Source organism: Zingiber officinale, chromosome 2A (assembly GCF_018446385.1).
Source record: "Zingiber officinale cultivar Zhangliang chromosome 2A, Zo_v1.1, whole genome shotgun sequence".
Classification (NCBI taxonomy): Eukaryota; Viridiplantae; Streptophyta; class Magnoliopsida; order Zingiberales; family Zingiberaceae; genus Zingiber; species Zingiber officinale.
This window is the reverse complement of record NC_055988.1, coordinates 177,250,229-177,268,888: the sequence shown is the minus strand read 5'-3', so window position 1 is coordinate 177,268,888 and position 18,660 is coordinate 177,250,229. Positions and strand designations below refer to the sequence as shown.

Sequence of the window (18,660 nt, the reverse complement as noted above, 5' to 3'; positions counted from 1 at the left end):
ACAATCAAATCACAAGGAAAAGAAAAATAAAAGAACACAACATCGAAAACTAATTCGAAATACTAGAATCGCATGCCTCTTGTATTTGGTATTTTTACATGAAGATAAAACTAACATGATGCGGAAAACAATATTAGTTATACCTTACTTAGTAGATAATGACCTCTTGATCTTCAACCGTATTCCTCTTCTAATCTCGGACGTTGTGTGGGCAACGATCTTCCAAGACGAGGACCACCTAGCACCTTCTTCTTCTTCCTTCAAGTTTCGGCCAAGCACAAAGCTTCCAAAGGATGAAGATCTTTTTCCACCAACCAAGCTCCAAGGGATGCAAGCTTTCTCTCCTTCTTCTCCAAGCTAAAATCCGGCCACCACTTGATCTCCAAGGAGGATGAGAGGTTCGGCCATAAAGATGGAGAGAAGAGAAAGGGAAGAGGTCGGCCACACCAAGGAAGAAAAGAGGGAGAAAATAATAGAGGTTGTTAACTTTGAAGGCACCCAAAACCCCCTCTTTTATAATCCTTAGGTTTGTCAAATAAGGAAATTTAATTACAATAAAATTTCCTTAAGTTTCATTGACATGAATTAATTAAGAAAAATTAAATAAAATTTCCTAATTAATCATGATATGGCCGGCCACCTTATGGAAGAGCAAACAAGGCAATTTTCAATCAACCAATTAAAATTCCTTATTTGTCTTCGAAAATTTTAAAAAAATAAAATTTCCCTTTAAAATCTCTTCACGGTTGATAAAAAGAAATTTCTATACTTTTAATTTTTCATCATGTGAATAATTTATAAAGAAGAAAAATAAAATATCTTTCCAATCTACAAATAAGGAAAGAGATTTAATCTCTTTTCTTAATCTTTTATAGAAGAGATATTTTAATTTTTAATCTCTCCAATAAATTATATCTTCCACATAAGAAAATTTTAAAATTAAAATTCTTTTCTAATTTAATAGGGCCGACCACCTAAGCTTGAGTTCAAGCTAGGGTCGACCACCCATGAACCAAGGCTTGGCCGGCCCTAACTTGATCCTCAAACTAGCTTGGCCGACCCCTACAACATAGGTATGAAGGTGGGTATAGGTGGGCATAGTACTCTATAAATAAGAGGTTACGATAGGGACCGAGAGGAGAATTGGTTTTGGTCTCCCGATAAAATTAAGCATCTCGTGTTCGCCTCGAACACACAACTTAATTTTATCAATAATAATTCATTCCACTAGAGAACTATTATTGAACTACCGCATCAATCCCAAATTATATTTTTGGGCTCCTTCTTATTATGAGTGTGTTAGTCTCCCTGTGTTTAAGATGTCGAATGTCCACTAATTAAGTGAGTTACTGACAACTCATTTAATTAATATCTTAGTCCAAGAGTAGTACCACTCAACCTTATCGTCATGTCGGACTAAGTCCACCTGCAGGATTTAACATGATAATCCTTATGAGCTCCTCTTGGGGACATTATCAATCTAGATCACTAGGACACAGTTTCCTTCTATAATCAATAACACACACTATAAGTAATATCATTTCCCAACTTATCAGACTTATTAATTTATCGAACTAAATCTCACCTATTGATAAATTAAAGAAATAAATATCAAATATATGTGCTTGTTATTATATTAGGATTAAGAGCACACACTTCCATAATAACTGAGGTCTTTGTTCCTTTATAAAGTCAGTATAAAAGAAACGACCTCTAATGGTCCTACTCAATACACTCTAAGTGTACTAGTGTAATTATATAGTTAAGATAAACTAATACCTAATTACACTACGACCTTCCAATGGTTTGTTCCTTTCCATCTTGGTCGTGAGCTACTGTTTATAATTTATAAGGTACTGATAACATTATCTTCTGTATGTGACACCACATACTATGTTATGTACAATATAAATTAATTGAACAACTACAAACAAATGTATATAATTTGACCAAATGTGATTCTTTATAAATGTTTACAAAAGCTTAGGATTTCAGTATACACTCTAACAGACCCAACATAATTTACAGTTTTACACCAAATCTAAAAACATGATATTCCAAAACCCAAACATGCTCAAAATGTCAAATTTCTGCAACGTTCTATCTTCATCCATAAAATTGATCAAAATACAATTATTTGTTTCTCTAATAAAAAAGTCGAATTACTGAACATCAAAACATAATGACCCAACATAATTTACACCAAATCCAATAACATGATATTCCAAAATCCAAACTACTTAGCTGCTCAAAATATCAAATTTCTACAACGTTTAATATTTGCCTTCATCTCAAATTCTCAGTCATATCACCTGTACTACATTCAATAATATGAATTCATATTAAGATTAACTATAATAGCATAATAATCAAACCAGAAACACATGTTAAACAAAGAACTAAAATTTAACTTACTTTAAGAGGTAGGATACCGGAAGAAAATTTTCCTGGTAAGTTTTCTCCTTCTGAAAAAGAAAAATTCAGATAAATAGTGTTGGTGCAGGAAGCATCCGACGATTAAACCTATGTTTTGATTATGTCAAAGGGTTCAAGTTAAGTTGTGTTGTTATCTAATGTGCTTGAATGAGTTTACAGGAAAGTCCTAATTGCAGTTAGGAATGTAGAAAATCCTAAGGGGTGGTAACCTTAGATCATGGGGTGATAACCCTAGGTAGTGGAAAACCATAAGAGACGGCAACCTTAGGTCCTAGGGAGCGGTAACCCTAAGTAGTGAAAATCCTAAGGGGGTAACCTTAGGTCCTAGGGGGAGGTAACCCTAGGTGGCAAAAAACCCTAGGGGTGGTAACCCTAGGCCCTAGGAGGCGATAACCCTAGGCGAAAAGTCCAGTCGGTCTGAAGGACCGGACTGACATCATGTATGTTGTCCTGAGTGGAGTAGGTGAGGACGCGTTCCCCGGAAGAGGGAACAGTAGGCGTCAGTTCGACCTAGGTTTCCGGTTGGAAATTCGAAATCAGAACCGGATAGTCCAGAGACTGTCGAATACTATTCTTATTGCATTTATATGTGCTAACTTTGTCTTGCAGGGCATGTGGGTGTTTTGTGAACTAACATATTTTGTAGGGACTAAAGTGCACATCTTTCCTCGGATGAACAGTACCCGAGGCGCCCTTATGGAGCTTGAGGTGCCTCGGGTGCAAAGTGTGAGCTGGCTATGAACAGGAGCTGGAGGTGCCTCAATGGTCATTGGAGACGCCTTGGACCACTGCTTTGAGGCGCCTCAAAGGGTAATGGAGGCGCCTTTAACCAAATAAGTTGCGACCAGTTCTGTTCTGATCCGTGCGGCTGAATCGGCAAGTTAGAGGCGCCTCAGACAGACTTGGAGGCACCCTCAACAACCTATTTATGGCTTCTTTGACCAGCAGCTCAAGGAATCAACTCAAAAAACTATTCTCCTACTGATTGCTGCTAACAAGACGACCTAGAAGTGTTATAGCAACGCCCCAACAACCAGGAGCCTCATATTACTATTTTTTTATTGTCGGTATAAGATTACTTGTTGTTTTATTTGTAACGTATTTCTGTAAACTTTACACTATAATATAGTTGTTGTCCACCGAAAGCGATCAACGATCGCAGGCCTTGGAGTAGGAGTCGCCCAAGGCTCCGAACCAAGTAAAATACTTGATGTCCCTTGTGTTGTGCTTATTTTTTATTCCGTTGCTTTACTCGTTGAGTTTTTCGATTACAAAACGCGTGAAAACCACGAGCGCTATTCACCCCTCTCTCTCTAGCGCGGTCTCGATCTAACAAATAGATGATTAAATTTAGTTTGTAACTTAGGAAACTAATAATGAAATTTAACTTACTTTAGTCATTTTTTCAGTTCATGTATTTTTCGAAGCCAATCACCCCCACATAGAAGAGCCTACACTATGTCTAGAGAGAGTGATGAATGATAAGAATCAATAACTCTCATCCCTGCACTGAATGTTGCTTCTGAAGCCACTGAACTCACTGGGATAGCTAAAATATCAGCTGTTATCTTTGACAATATTGGATATTGCATTCTATTCATCTTCCACCATTCTAAACACGAAATTTTTTTAGGAATCTCATTCTTCTTAAGACGACCCTTTTCAAGATAATCTACCAATTCAAATCTCTTAGTCTCTGAAGTTTCAACTTTTGCACAATAGTCATCAAAATCATCCCAACTATACACAGAACTTTGTTGATTTCTTTTAACACTTGAAGAACCAAAACTCTCTGACTCAGATGGATGAGGCGTTCCTTTATTAGTTTCTTCAACAACATACTTTTCATAAAGAGAATTAATTATCTCCTTAACTTTTGAGATATGCTTAGAGGCATCCAATTCCGAATGAAGCTTAGGGAAGCAAAATTCAACAGCAAGCATTTTTTTGGTTGGATCTAACACAACAGTTATAGCCATCAATATATAGATTACAATCACCCCAATACTTGTCAAAATTTTCTTTCATTTTACTAGCCAATTTCTTAAGAAACAAATCTTCATGTTGTGCATAAGTATCCAATGATGACTTTATTTTTTGAACTTCCTAAAGAAATAAATTTGAAGTAAAATACTCACTACCTGAAATGATGTGTGTGGCTGTCAAAAAGCCTCCAACAGTGAGCAAATCTTTTGAGCTTTATTCTATTCTTCTTCTTGAGGGCAGCAACCATAAAAGTGATCGTGTTCTTTGAACATTTGAAAAACTTCTTTGAACTTGAGTGCACAACTTAACATTTCAAAAGTCGAGTTCCACCTAGTTTTACAATCACGAATCAATTTTTTATCCTTCAACTGCAATTGTTGCACACACTCTGAAAATTGCACACGTTTTGTCTCTGAACAATTTTTATATTCTACACTTTCCCTTATATTACTAATAATATCTTCAATCTCCCTCAACCCATCTTGAACGCACAAGTTCAAGATATGTGCACAACAACGAATATGAAATAAATTTCCTTCACATGCCAATGTTCTAGATCTTTGAATGGTATCTTTCATGTACCGAATAACCAAATCATTACTTGAAGCACTATCAATAGTAATAGTGAAAACCTTGTTTTCAATACCCCACTCATACACTTAAAAATGACATCAGAAATTTGAAGACTTCCCCTTGGCGGTGGAATGTTAATGAAACTTAAAACTCTCTTTTGCAAATTCCACCAAGAATCAATCCAATGCCCAGTGACAACCATGTATATTTTTTGAGTCTTCGACTTCCAACAATCTGTTGTTAAAATTATTTTATCAATGCACTCAAGGCTTTTCTTCAATCTCTTTTTCTCAACCTCATAAATTTTCATACAATCTGCTCTGCATGTCGTCTTACTAATTTTTTGCCATTCAGGTATTCCACGTCTAATCATTAAATTAAACCCCTCTTCATCAAGAATGGTGAATGGATGTTCATGCATCATAATCCAATGAGCAGCTGCCTCCCTCATTTGTTCCATGTCAAATTTTCCAGAATGCAAAGCAAGAATGGATGGTGAAGCTGAATCAGTGGGCAAAAAATTCAAATTTGTTTGTTGTTCAGTTTCTCGCAAATAAATTTTTCTCTTCACACAATGTAATCTATGTCTCAAAAGATTTGATGTGGGCCTTGATTTACCCAAGGTAAAAAGGGATTGACAATGTTTACATTTGGTTTTCTTTGATCCATCCACTATGTCAAAATCATTCCACACTTCTGAAAATTTTTCCTTTTATTTGTTTTGAACCCCTCTTCCTCTTTTTCTTTAGCATCTTCTTGTGTTTCTTGACAGCTGTGACAATTTCCTTGTTGATCTCAAGATTAACTTCATTACTTTCAGCTATGCCACTGTTTATGGTAAGTGGAACAGATGACTCTTCTGCAGACATAACTGATCCAGAGATAAATAATTATCAAATAAATTATAAAATGCTCAAACAATAATAAAAAGAGAAAATATTGTCTACAAAGCAACATTCAAATCTTTAGTTTGTAGAAATCAAAAGAACTCCATATAAGTACTTGTGAGAAAAAAAAAGCTCCAAATTTACAAGGTCAAATCTTTGAAATCCCCCCTAAAAAATGAAAGAAACAAATCAATTCATTACCACTTCCATATATTGCAAGCACACATAATTTAAAGGTCATTCATATTACATAGACTAATAAAAAAAGAATTGCAAAAGCATTAAAAATATGACTAACTTCAGATTGAGGTTATAGTGTTATACTATAAAAGGCTACGTAGATATGAATAGAAATGAAGATCAGATATTCGAACAATTGGCTGCTATGAGGTAAAGATCAAAATTCGCTACATGAAACTGACAAAAACAGTCCATAGTGCAAACATGAAACAAACGAGAGTATGGGTTATAAACCAAGCTAGTTATTAGTATGCCAATCTCTATAATTAAAAAGAATTTCCTCATAGGATAAAATTCAGTAGACATTAAATAGTACAGTGAAAAATTACACATCATCCTTTTAAATATATAGTATGTTTCTTGGAGTGAAAAATACTTTGCTCGCTTTTGCATTTGAGAAAACCACAGTATAGAAGAAACTTCTCCAAAAAAGCATTTAAAAGATGCAAGTAACCACATTTACAATTTACCTCGTCAGCTTTCATCGTAATAACATGTGGTGTAAACTCAATTCCAACATCTCCTCGTATCTTAAAAGGATTTCTTCAAAGCCTAAATTATAATGTTCTTTAGAAAACCAACCTTCGACCACATAACCAAACTGATGTTCCTATAATTAAGCTGAGGGCGATGGGGAAGGGGGTAAGAGTTGAGGGTAACGTCTAACGATTAAGGGCGATAAGGAAGAGGGTGAGGGATGAGGTCAATGTCTAACGATTAAGGACGATAAGGAAGGGGGTGAGGGTTGAGGGCGACGGGGATGAGGGTAAGAGCTGAGGGCGACGGTTGTAAGAGTTGACCCCGACTGAGGGTGATGCTGAGTAGGCGAGACAGTGATGGTTGAGTAGGCGACGATGGAGGGTGAGGGTTGAGAGTTGACAGCATTGAGTAGGCGACGATAGAGGGTGAGGGTTGAAAGTTGAGAGCCTTGAGTAGGCGGTGACAGAGGGTGAGGGTGACGAAGGGTGAGAGGATTTTTGGTTTAAGATTAGAGTTGACTACTTTAACTTGGATTTAGATTTTAGGAATATTACGTATTTTGATTTTAAAAATAAACTCAAAAGTTACCGTTTTACCCTAATACTTATCATTAATTACTTAATGACCTAAATTTATCAATATTTATATGAATAAATAAAAAATAATATTATATATATAGCTAGGCTCGAAAAAGCTTGACGAGACATCGAGCCAGTATTAGAGGAGCTTGAGCTCGGCTCTAATATTAAACGAGTCAGCTCGAGCTCAGTCAAAATCAAGCTTGAGCTAGGCTTTGACCGAGCGGCTCACGAGCGGCTTGACTCATTTATACCCCTAATCCAGCCTCTCCCAACTAGGACATTGTAACGAATCGAGCATCTATTCCCCCTAATCTCGGACCAATGACATCCATCAGTAATTATCCTTTTAATGGTCCATTCTCTCTCAACTCAGACATACTAACGGATTGAGCTCATATATTCTCTAGTCTCAGAGTAGCAACATCCATCAACAATTATCTTTTTCAAGGTCTAATCTCTCCTAATTGAGACATAGTCGCAGATCCAGCTCATATATCCCATGGTCTCAAACTAGCAATGCCCATCAACAATTGCCCTTTTCAATGTTCACTATTTTCTGACTCGGGTATAGTCATGGATCGAGCTATTCTCTCCTCGACTCCATCGATATTTAGGAGTAGTAAGATTGTGCTTACTTATTCTCTCCCGACTCGGATATAGTCCCGAATCAAGCTATTCTCTCTCCTACTCCACGGGTGTTTAGGAGTCATTAGATTGAGCTTACTATTCTCTCCTAACTCGGATATAATCTAGGGTCAAACATTCATTCCCCCTTTCTAGAAAGTCATTGACATTTCATCTTCTTTGCCCCGAGCAGTGTCATCATGCCCAGGTCTAATATGCCATCTTATTTCTAACAGTCATATTTTCATCTCATTTCTAATAGTCATATTTCCATTAATAGTTGAAGACTTCCCCGATCTTCGGTACTAACACTCCAATCAATCGGACTTCTATCTCCTTCGAATATGTCAATCTCATTTCTAACAGTCATATATCCATTAATAGTGGAAGACTTCCTTAATCTTTGGTACTGACAGTCCAGTTAGTTGAACTCCCGTCTTCTTCGACTAGACTTGAGGGGATGCATGTGATGCAAAGGTAAATAAGGGTTCACGTAACGGGTCCTTAGCTTGGCCAACATAAACTCCATAGGACGTGTCAATTGACGAGATGACTCGACCAGTTGAGTCGTTGACCTCCCTGGAGGAGTCTTCCCAATGAAAGACAATTCCTTCTTCCCAGCCACTCGGCTCGACTACCTTCAGCTAGGCAACTTGGATCAGCCACCTTTAGCTCAGTCAGCTCGGCTCGATCATGCTAGCTTCTTCATCTCAGTCACTCGGCTGAACCACCTTTAGATCCCAGCATCATTCATCTCTTGGCTTCGATCACCGATATCTTCCACGCTTTAACCTTAGATCTAAGCATCTTCCTTGTCTTGGCCTCAAAGGCTAAGTTTGTCTATCATTAAAGTCACTCAACATCGACGTCATTTCCTCATCTACTAATCAGGCTCACACCCTATGTTGGCCCACTAACAAAAATTACAAATATTCGAAAACACGTGACACCATGCGAATGGAGAAGGGATTATGTAGTTGTCAGATCCAGTCTCCTAGATGTCCTCCTTCAAACATGTGGCGCTTATAGGGTGGAGAGATAGCTAACGTCGAATTTGGTCCCCTTATAGGTTCTGACATGGAGATGCTCTTTTGGTAGCTATATAAACCCTAGAGAAGGTACATGCAAAAGGTCTACATTATGCTCACACACTCTCTTTTTCGCCTTATCAAGCTGTCACTTGCTACTTCTTCTTACTCTACTTGTCACACCTCAAGTAAACTTAACTTGAGCATCAGAGTGGCCTATCAGGACTCTTCAGCGCCAATCTAATTTTATGTTGAAGTGTGTTTCAAGTCCTCCCTATCTTCTTAATTGGTGACCTTCGGAAAGCGCATGTGCCATATTGTTCAGTGACAGGTGGCTTGACCATCCATGATATTTGGATGGAACAATACTGAAATTGATAGACTAATAAGAAGGATATATCAGTGTATTAAGAAGAACATGAAAGAGACATGTTGTCTCCTTAGGAACCCGAAAGACTTATTGTAGGTTTTACCTTAAAAATAAAAAAGGTTAGCTTGATACCCTCACAACATCACCTTAAGATGAGAGGCTTGTGTTGGTGCAGTGTATCATAATCGAACCTATATTCTGATATTCTCAAAGGTTCAAGTTAAGGCTTTGTTGTTATCTGATGAATTGATCAAGTGTGTAGGATGTTCAACTTAAAAAGTCTTAGTAGGTCAGCTGGACCTGATACTAGGTAAGGAAAATCTCAACAGATTGTAAAAATCAGGTAAGAAGTCCAGATGGGTCAAGTGGACCTAACATCTGTCAGGTGGATTCGATAGGCCTAGAGGATCCGATATCAAATCCAATGAAAGCTCTGGCAGGCCAATCCAATGCTGAGTAATTAAAATCCAAACAGGTCTAGAGGACTGATCGGGGCAAACCCTAGGCGATGATCCAATTGAAAAAATAAACAGAGATCTCTAAGTTGAGATCAAGATAGTCCTTACTATCTTAATCATGCATTATCTATTTGTACTAATCTTGTTTTGCATGTTTATTACTATTGCATGTGCTAACTCTGTGTTACAGATAAGTGGAAACCAGATTGATCATGGGTTAGGTTGACTGATAAATGAGATCCGTCGATCAATACCGCCAGTGTGGCACAGTACCGATTAGCATTTTGTAAAAATTGGAAATACAAAGGTATCCGTCGATTGATACATTAGATCAGTCGACTGATCCAAAATTGGCAATTGAAGAAGACAAGAAAGGAAATTGAGTTTCGTTGACCGATCAGAAGGATCAGTCGACCGATAAAAACAAGGAAAGACAAATAGGCCGATTCGAATCAGAGCAAACAAGGAAAGGCACCGGGTTCAGTCGACGGATAGAGAGATTGTCGACCAAACTGATTAGTCAACCAAATACTGTCTATAAAAGAAGGCTTCAAGGTCCAAGCCCATAACAACTTTCTTCTTTGATTCATTTTGCTTCTGCTTCTGTTTCCGCTTCCGCTTATGCTTCTGCTTCTGCTGTTCTTATTCATGCAAGTGTCAATACCTTTGCTCCAAGAAACTCTCCAACAACCTCGTTTAATCTTCTTAATGTTGTTGGTAATATATTTTTATTCTTGCACTCATTCATTATAATAGTAGGATTGTTACTATCATCCTTTATACTTGTATGAATTAACTTTTTCGGAAGAACTATATTAGAATTATCAACCGAAAGCGATCAAGGATCGCGAATCTTATTATAGTAGTCACTGAACTATGAACCAAGTAAAATCAATTATATCTCTGAGTTTTTATCTCATTTCAAAAGAATGAGATTCACTTTCCCCCTCGTGTTTTATGATCCAACAATTTTGAGGTGATTCGCTTTTGTTGGAGGCTTGCAAAGGAATAGAGGTCGGGGAAGGAGTTATGGAAGAAAGTAAGATTTGAGACAGGAGAGTGTTTGGAGAGGTGATAGAGTGAGCAGTGCCACCATTTCACATGCTAGGAGATCCACCATCAGCAGCCCCAAAATTGGGGTTAAATAGGACTTCTTTTCCAATGCTTAAGAAAAATATTAAAATTCTTATAAGTTGATTCGGTCCATAATGGTGGGGTCCGATAAAATCAAGCAGTTTAGAAGTCAAGGGGACGTGACAGTTAGAAGTCAAGGGGACGTGACAGTTAGAAGTCAAGAGGGCGTGGTAGTCAGTAGTCAAGGGGACGTGAGAGTCAATAGTTAGGGAAAAAAAGAAATAGGACCATGTGACGACGTCAACAACCTGATTCCCAGTCGGGTTCTCACAGACCAGGACCTCAGATCTGAGATACCCTGGTCTAAGACATGAGGGGCAGTCAGGGTAATATCTGACCTAGATCTGACTGGTCGAATTCTCACGGCTCAGTTATATTCGGGTCTGGTTCAGCAAGTTAACTCCCGGTCAGCCAACTCTCGATCGGTTCTTGGACGAGCTCACCACAGCTCTTAGCCCTTAAGGTTTAGGCCAAGTGTTATACTCGACAGATCAGCCGGAGCTGCCCTACTCATACCCGGTCAAGCCAGAAGGTCGGGACATAAGACGCTACACGACAACAAGGTCAGAGAATTGTAACCGTCTGTCAGAGAATAACTGCTGTGTGTCAAGGAATATTCCAAGGGTCTGCGGTCACCTGCGAATGAAACCTTCTTCCAGTCCACAAAAGGACGCCACATGTTCTCCACCGCTCGGCAGACACTCGACAGGTCCAGATATCCGACATTCTCTGACATCGATCAACCCTCAGAGGTACACACTGTCATATAAAAGGGGAGGTCCTCTCCCCTGCGCAGGTACATTCTCTTGCACATTCACACTTGTCTTTTACTTTTTTTTCTCCTTCATACGCTATTCTTCTAGGGGAAAGTACCTGACTTGAGCGTCAGATGGTCTGCTCCGGGGAATTTTTCTTTGGTTTATGACCTCTAATATTCCGTGTGCTTGTCTGAATGTGCGCAAAGTTCAAGTACCACCGGTTTAATCATCATCGTCTGTCAGCACCACGTGGAGATCCATTCTTATAGGCGTATACTAGAACGGTGTCCTAGTCGTCCCTCTGTCAACGCCAACAACAACGCATCCGGCCTTCATCTGACTCAGATTCTAAATATGATCATAAGTATTCATTAAAAAAAATTAATTCAAGTTTATTTCATAAAATTAATGGAATGAGTTTACAATAATACGTTGGGTGCAAATCATAAACTTTGTCTCATACAGTATTGCAATAACATCAGAGGGCGACACTCCATTCGCATACTTGAAGCTAAGAAAGGAAATACAAGCTCGCATTAAACTCGAATAACATGCATCAATGTCGTTTAAGAATAGCAAAAACAAGTTGCGCGATGGCAATTAGGAAGAGCAAAATGGCGGCACCAATCGAGGAAACTGTCCAAGGACTACGGAAGTACTTGTGACATAGATCCGCACGCCATTTATTGCAATAGGCGCCGCAATGCTCGTTGACCTCCTTGAAGACGCTCGCGATGTAGCACGTGTCGTGGTTAACCACCACCTCCTTGCAGAGCCTGTTGAACAGATTAGCCACCCCCTTGTTGCTTCCGAGTCCACTGATGATGATTCCATTCCTTTGGAGCAATCCAACGTCGACAGGAGTTTCGACGATGCAAGACATGAGCGAGGCGTAGGCCGTCACGTCGGTGCTCGCCTTCCCGTAGCACTGCTCGAACGCGATCAGGTTCCTGAACAGGATGTTCGTGTCGTCGTCGACCTCGATCCGAGGGATCTCCAACTCGCCATTCCTAAAGCTGACGTCCAAAAAGCTCAGGGCCTTCTCCCTCCTCTTAAACTTTATTCCTGCCTCCTCCAGCCACGTTGCACTCGGGATCCATCCTAACTGCAGATCTTGTGGATCATCGCTCATGTTTTGATCAGCTCGACCTGCAGTAGTAGTACTGCTGCCCTTCGGTGGGACGACGATGAGAGAATGGAAAAGGTGAAGAATATGATGAAACTGTACTTCGCTGCGATCAGGCACTTTGGGCGGTTTCTGATCATTATCGGCGAACGCACTGAAGAACTCGACCACCCAACTCGTCAACTGGCTATGTTCGTTGGGAAATGCCGAGTCAAACAGAGTTTGAAGCAGAAAGAAGGGGAGCTGATTCTCTAGCAGCAGCATATCTCTCCCCAACAGACTTTGTGATCGCGGCATGTTCATAACTACACTTGGATTATTCTGCATCGCCTCCGATCCATATCCATCGCCCATCTTCCATAGCCACAAGTTCATGATCACGAACACGCTGTCCAGCAGCAAGATCTGCACCAAGTCATCTTCGCTCATGTCTAGTCGCTCTGCATAAGCATCGCGCGCTCTGTTTGCATTTCCCTTGACCAGTCTGAGGTAGTCCCTCAAGCCAAGCTCAGGGTTCTGGTGCAGTAGCTTGTTCAGGAAGTGCCATTTGAGCTCGTTCATGCCCTCGAGATGGCCCTTAATTTGGTGGTGGTGGTGGTGGTAGGGTCCCAGTGCGACCATCTTCGGCTCGTAGGCCTCGGGATCGACTCCTCGAAGGATTTCTGGGACTTTAAAGATCGTCGGCTCTTCTCTTCGTTCGTTCGCCTCCTCGTTCAAGATATCCAACTTGCTTTCCATATCGCTCACCATCTCGTCTAACATGATCACAAAGTTCACTACAATAACAGCTAAGATGAAGAAAAGAGAAGCGTCAAAAATCAAAATAAAGGAAGAAAAATTAAGATGAAGAAATGAGCCTGAACAGCTTTAATGAACATGAAACTCCTCTCATCCTTGAGGCCAATATATATATAGAGAGAGACGGCGTGCAGTGTAGGCTCGTTATTAATTAATTTCATTATACTTGATGCATGATTAGCTAAATAAAATTAATGAATCACATTAATCGTTTTGTAAAATAACAAAAGTAAAAGATTATTTAAAGACCGTATATCTGTAGTCACACATGTTTGAACAATATATTATTTCATTAAACAACTCTTAATTTGATCAATAGTTATAAGTTAATGAGCATTGTTGAGTTGTATTTTTCATTCCCACTTTTTCGATATCTAATTAAAGTCTGATTAATCGAGATTATCAAAGGGCATTTTTGTTTAGGGATTACAAAAATTCTAGTAGGTATGTTGAGGACTTTTGTATAGTATTTGGAATGTCAACGGGCAATACTTATTGTGATTAGTCAAATTAAATTGATAGAGGACTAGATGTATACTGGGCTCAATTAATATATAAATAAGTGGTGTTTATCTACCATAATTAATATAAATACATTCAGAATAACATCAATGCATGTGCTAATATTCCCACAATCTCAGAACCATTAACTAGCACGCAAGTAATTAATATATTTTATAACTGAGAGATAAAATATAATAAGTTATATAAAAAATAAGTTATAATTAAAAATTCATAAGATTAGTCAAGTTTTGGAAGGATGGAGCCACAACTAACCTGGTTAGAGATGTCAATTCGCTTGGATCTTACAATTTGGATCGTGTCAAATCATAAAGTCTAACCTGTGGAACAGGTTGAGACTGATGGAAGTGGCTTAAGTCGGTCTTAATTGGTGTTGGGTCGGGCATGGCTTCAGGTCAAGCATGACCTACATGTGGCATGCGAAGCCTGACTAGATATTAGGCAGTGCAAAATGTACTAGTTGATATTAGGCAAATGTAAAACCCTAATAGGTCTATTGGATCAGATATTAGGCAGAATACTTAGCTGACCGAGTACGCCAAGAGGGAAGTCTAGACGGGTTTAGAGGACCGAACATCTAGCATGTCGGTAAGTCTGGAGGATCGGACATCGAGAGGAAGCTCTGGGTTTGGAGCATTGGATGCTGAGCAGGAAGTCCGAACAGGTCTAAAAGATCATATGTTTAGCAAGTCAAATAACTTCTTCTGAGAGAAGTAGATAGGATGCATTCTCTTGGAGGGAACAGTAAACGCCAGTTCGACCTACAATTTCAGGTGAAATTCAAAGTCAGGAATATACAGTCTCAATACTATCAAGTTTTTTCTGCTCTTATATTATACCTGTTTGCTAACTCTATGATATAAAAAATCAAAGTTGGAAACTAGTTGAAAAAGGGCTTCTAGACGCCTGTAGTGGCCCCAAACAATCGGAGGTCCAGGCACCCCTAGTGGGTCCAGGTGCTTGGTTAGATTGAGCGTAGTCACACATGTAGCTGAGTTGGCACAATCACTACAAAAAAAATAGGATTTTTGGAACAAATTTTTTAAAAAAATTCATTGCAAATTTTTTTGCGACGAAAATATTTTCGTCGCTAATCTGTTGTTGCTAATTTTTGTGACGAAAAGCTAAAAATTCGTTGCAAATTCTGTGATGAATTTTATTTTTGTCCCAAAATTCGTCATAGATTTGGGATGAAAATCTAATTTCGTTGCGAAAAAGCTCAGCCAGAAAAAAATTTACCTTCACAGATTTGCTACGAAAATAGATTTTCGTCCCAAATCTGTGACAAATTTTGGGACGACTAGGTTTGCACCAAATTTGGGACGAATCCATATTCGTCCCAAATTTGAGACGAACCCATATTCGTCCCAAATTTGAGACAAACCCATATTCGTCCCAAATTTAGGACGAACCCAGATTCGTCCCAAATTTGGGATGAAGCCAGATTCGTCCCAAATTTGGGATGATTCGGGGTTCGTCCCAAAATTCGTCGCAAATTTAGGACGAAATCTAGAAAAAATTCTGTAAAAAAAACAAATTTACAATCGCAGATTTGCGACAAAAATAAATTTTCATCCTAAATCTGTGACAAATTTTGGGACGAACTTTGGGCCGAATCTAGATTCGTTAGATTCATTCCAAAATTAGTCCCAAAATTCATCCCAAATTTATGATAATTTTGCAACGAAAAGATTTCATCACAAATTTTGTCCCAAAACAAGAAAAAATTCCAACATCTTCCCTCTTTTTTCTTTTATCCCGTTGACATATTTACATATCAAATACATCAACACATCCAATTAAACATATTCAACACATCCATATCCAACATTCCAAAAAGTCATTCAAAACTAAACACATCATATTCATACACAAATAAACAACATCCAAACAACAAGTCATATAATATTCAAAATACCAAAGGTCAACAAGTCATAATCCAAACAACAAATCTAACGAGGCATCCAAAGCAAAAAAAAAAAAAAAAAAATACAAATCGTCATCCTGAGCTGCATTCGCCTTCTTTTCCTTTCTTCTTTTCCTTCATCAAATTACAAATAAATAATAAGTAACATTTATAACAAAAAAATGTATCTAACATCTCAATGATATCTATATCTAACATTTAGAACAAATTAAACAAAACTTAAATCATTATCATATTATATCCAAGGCTTAATGGTAAAAAATATTATTCATCCTTATTTGTATGAAACATATACATAAATGAAATGAAACTTATAACTAAGCGTTAAAAAAAATGCATAGGTCATGTAATAAAAAATACATGTATCAAATGTTCTATGACATAATAAAAGTATTGAAACATATATAGCTAAATTTACATGGATTAGTAGAGTAAAAAATATAGAAAACAAACAAGTAAAACTTCCACCTTGATAATTCCAATACCAGCTACAACTTTTTTGATTGCTTGTCCGTTGCCTTCAACACAATCACCTTCAAACTTCTTTCCTGTATGGAAACCCACATTAATTATTCATAGAAGTTACAATATATCAACAAAGTCAGAGGATGAAAAATATACAAGCACGTAGAAAGTTTCCTACAACGTCAAACTCAACCATAAGAACTTAGAAAAGGTTTAGGATCTAAATAACAATGGCAGTAGAAAATTAATACACATTAGAGGGGGGTCATGTTCATCCATACATGCATACAGTACCTCAAAAGGAATACACATTTCCGATGAATGGTCATCTCTGATATGTTCTAATTTGTATTCTGGACAAAGGAAGCATGCATGTTATCAGGAGACATCAATACCATCTGCAAAAAGCTAGAGTTTGAAAATGTCACCTCTAGTTTAGACTCTATTCTGCTATTGCTGCACATGTTGTCTGCACATGTTGGATCCACAATCTCATTAAACTTGTTACTTTCAATCTTAGGCAAGATTGTATCTGAAAGATTTCCAGGTTTGGAGCCCATGATTAGTTCAAGTAATATAAGACTAAGGCTGTAGATGGCATAAGTATCATGAGAGACCACGTATGAGTAGGATCCATCGACAAGTCCAGATTTGAGGAACTTGAAACCAGTAACTTTGGCAGAATAATAAGTGTCTATAAGTATGTCACTGGTCTTGAGATCTTCAATATAGTTTCATATTGATATTTCGTATTACAGGTATGCAAGGGCACTTGCAATTTTAGAAGCAATATTCATTCTGAGGTGCCAGCAAGATCCGGAGACGTAAAAATATACAATTGAAACAAGATAGATAATGGGCACATACCAGCAAGAATAACCATTCTTTTTCTGCAAAACCTCCCCTTGTAGCACCCTACGTCATTCTCATCTTGAGGATCATTGCTACAAGCTTTAAATGAAATTAAATTTTGTTTACAAACATCTTAGTAATAGAATAAAAACATAGTAATAGAATACTTAGTTAGCAAAAGATTCGAACAAGTAAACCATCATAATGAAACCTATTGAGAGAAAACAAGCTATATACAAAAACGGGAAAGAAAAGCAACAAATCAAAATGCTATCTTTCTTTTTGTTTGTTTGTTGTATTGGAATGTAAGGCAGTGAATATAAATAATGACTCACCTAAAACCACCACGCACAGCAGTGGAGTTCACCACCAACACACCAGCCACAACAATTGACAAGAGAAGAAAAGGGGCGACCTGGCTGAGGGCGCAATGAAAGACTAGGGTGTCCTTGCCCTTGACAGCGTAGACGAGGTCCGACATCCTCTCTGAGAAAGTGTCACTGGCATAGTGAAGTGACCCTACGATGTGGGCGTCGTAACTCCTCTCATAGTCCCTGAAGGCAGTATGCATCCGGTGCACCTAGGGGCCGGCAGCGGCCACTCCGGCCCGGTAGCGGCCAGGGGGCCACAGCGGCCCAGGGGGGCGACGATCGGCCGCTAGCGGCCCTCCTGGCCAACCAGCGGCCGCCTGGGCCACCAGAGGCCGACAGGGGGCCGCCAGCGGCCGACCCTGGCCGCCAGCGGGCCAGCCAAGGCCAGATCCGGCGCCCCGCAGCTGCCGTGCAAGGCCAGCCGCGCCGACAAGGCACGGCTGGCCGCAATGCGCCGAAAACGCCGGAGAGGAGATGGGAGAGTAATGAAGCTTACCTGCCGGAGACATCGACGAAGAAGAGGGATTGCGCGCTGCTGCCGTCACTGAGTTGAGAAGAGAAGAGGAGATAGAGAATTTTGGAATGGATCGAGAATATTAGGGCAAATATGGGACGAAACCCAATTCGTGGGACGAATTCTAGGTTTGTCCAAATTAGGGACGAATTTTAAAATTTGTCTTAAATTTTTATTTTTATTTTTTTAAATAATACTTTAAAAAATTAAAAGATGGCCTTAATAAGTTCAGAATGATAAATTTCTATGTATTTGTATCATTCACCTTGTCTTACTAATAGACCCCCAAAAAAATTTTTAAACCAATACACCGATTTTTATAAATTTTTTGAATAAGATTTTAATATTTATTACTCGTTCGCGGTAAAAAATTTATAAACGTCTGTATATTGGTTAAAAATTTTGTTCGAGCCCGCTAGTAATATCAAGAGAACGATACGAATCCATAGAAACTTGTTTCGTGTCATTCTGAGCTCTCTATGATCATCTTCTAAAATTTTAAAGTATCACTTAAAAAATAGAAATTTTGC

General features: G+C 38.6%; 2 protein-coding genes across 9 annotated transcripts; both read right to left on the bottom strand.

The window, feature by feature from the left end:
• Positions 1-12,111: 12,111 nt before the first annotated feature.
• LOC122044311 (UPF0481 protein At3g47200-like) lies at positions 12,112-13,431 on the bottom strand. Its single transcript, XM_042604816.1, has one exon. The coding sequence runs from the start codon at positions 13,429-13,431 to the stop codon at positions 12,112-12,114; it is 1,320 nt and encodes a 439-aa protein (XP_042460750.1).
• A 2,393-nt stretch (positions 13,432-15,824) lies between these two features.
• On the bottom strand, positions 15,825-18,260 carry LOC122043462. 8 transcript variants are annotated; one of them, XR_006129507.1, is made up of 6 exons: positions 17,581-18,256; positions 17,261-17,337; positions 16,822-16,925; positions 16,688-16,746; positions 16,397-16,476; positions 15,825-16,042 (listed from the first exon to the last, which is right to left on the bottom strand). XR_006129507.1 is itself a non-coding variant. In XM_042604079.1 (6 exons), exons 1-5 carry the CDS (start codon positions 18,123-18,125, stop codon positions 16,417-16,419), a joined length of 405 nt encoding a protein of 134 aa, XP_042460013.1. In that variant the 5' UTR covers positions 18,126-18,260; the 3' UTR covers positions 15,825-16,042; positions 16,397-16,416. The 8 variants fall into 8 exon arrangements, 5 of the variants coding, with proteins under 5 accessions (XP_042460013.1, XP_042460010.1, XP_042460009.1 ...); XR_006129508.1 differs by having other exon boundaries at positions 17,261-17,344; positions 17,581-18,253; XM_042604079.1 differs by lacking the exon at positions 16,688-16,746 and having other exon boundaries at positions 17,581-17,731; positions 18,113-18,260.
• Between the last annotated feature and the right edge of the window lie 400 nt (positions 18,261-18,660).

Bases quoted from the DNA above. Each gene is read 5' to 3' on its own strand.
- LOC122043462 (XM_042604075.1), bottom strand. From the start codon at position 17,816: ATGCATACTGCCTTCAGGGACTATGAGAGGAGTTACGACGCCCACATC. The intron at 17,338-17,580 runs GTGAGTCATTAT...TAAAGCTTGTAG, and splicing joins GCTGTGCGTGGTGGTTTTAG to CAATGATCCTCAAGATGAGA. The intron at 16,926-17,260 runs GTATGTGCCCAT...GAAATCTTTCAG, and splicing joins AAGAATGGTTATTCTTGCTG to ATACAATCTTGCCTAAGATT.
- LOC122044311 (XM_042604816.1), bottom strand. From the start codon at position 13,431: ATGGTGAGCGATATGGAAAGCAAGTTGGATATCTTGAACGAGGAGGCG.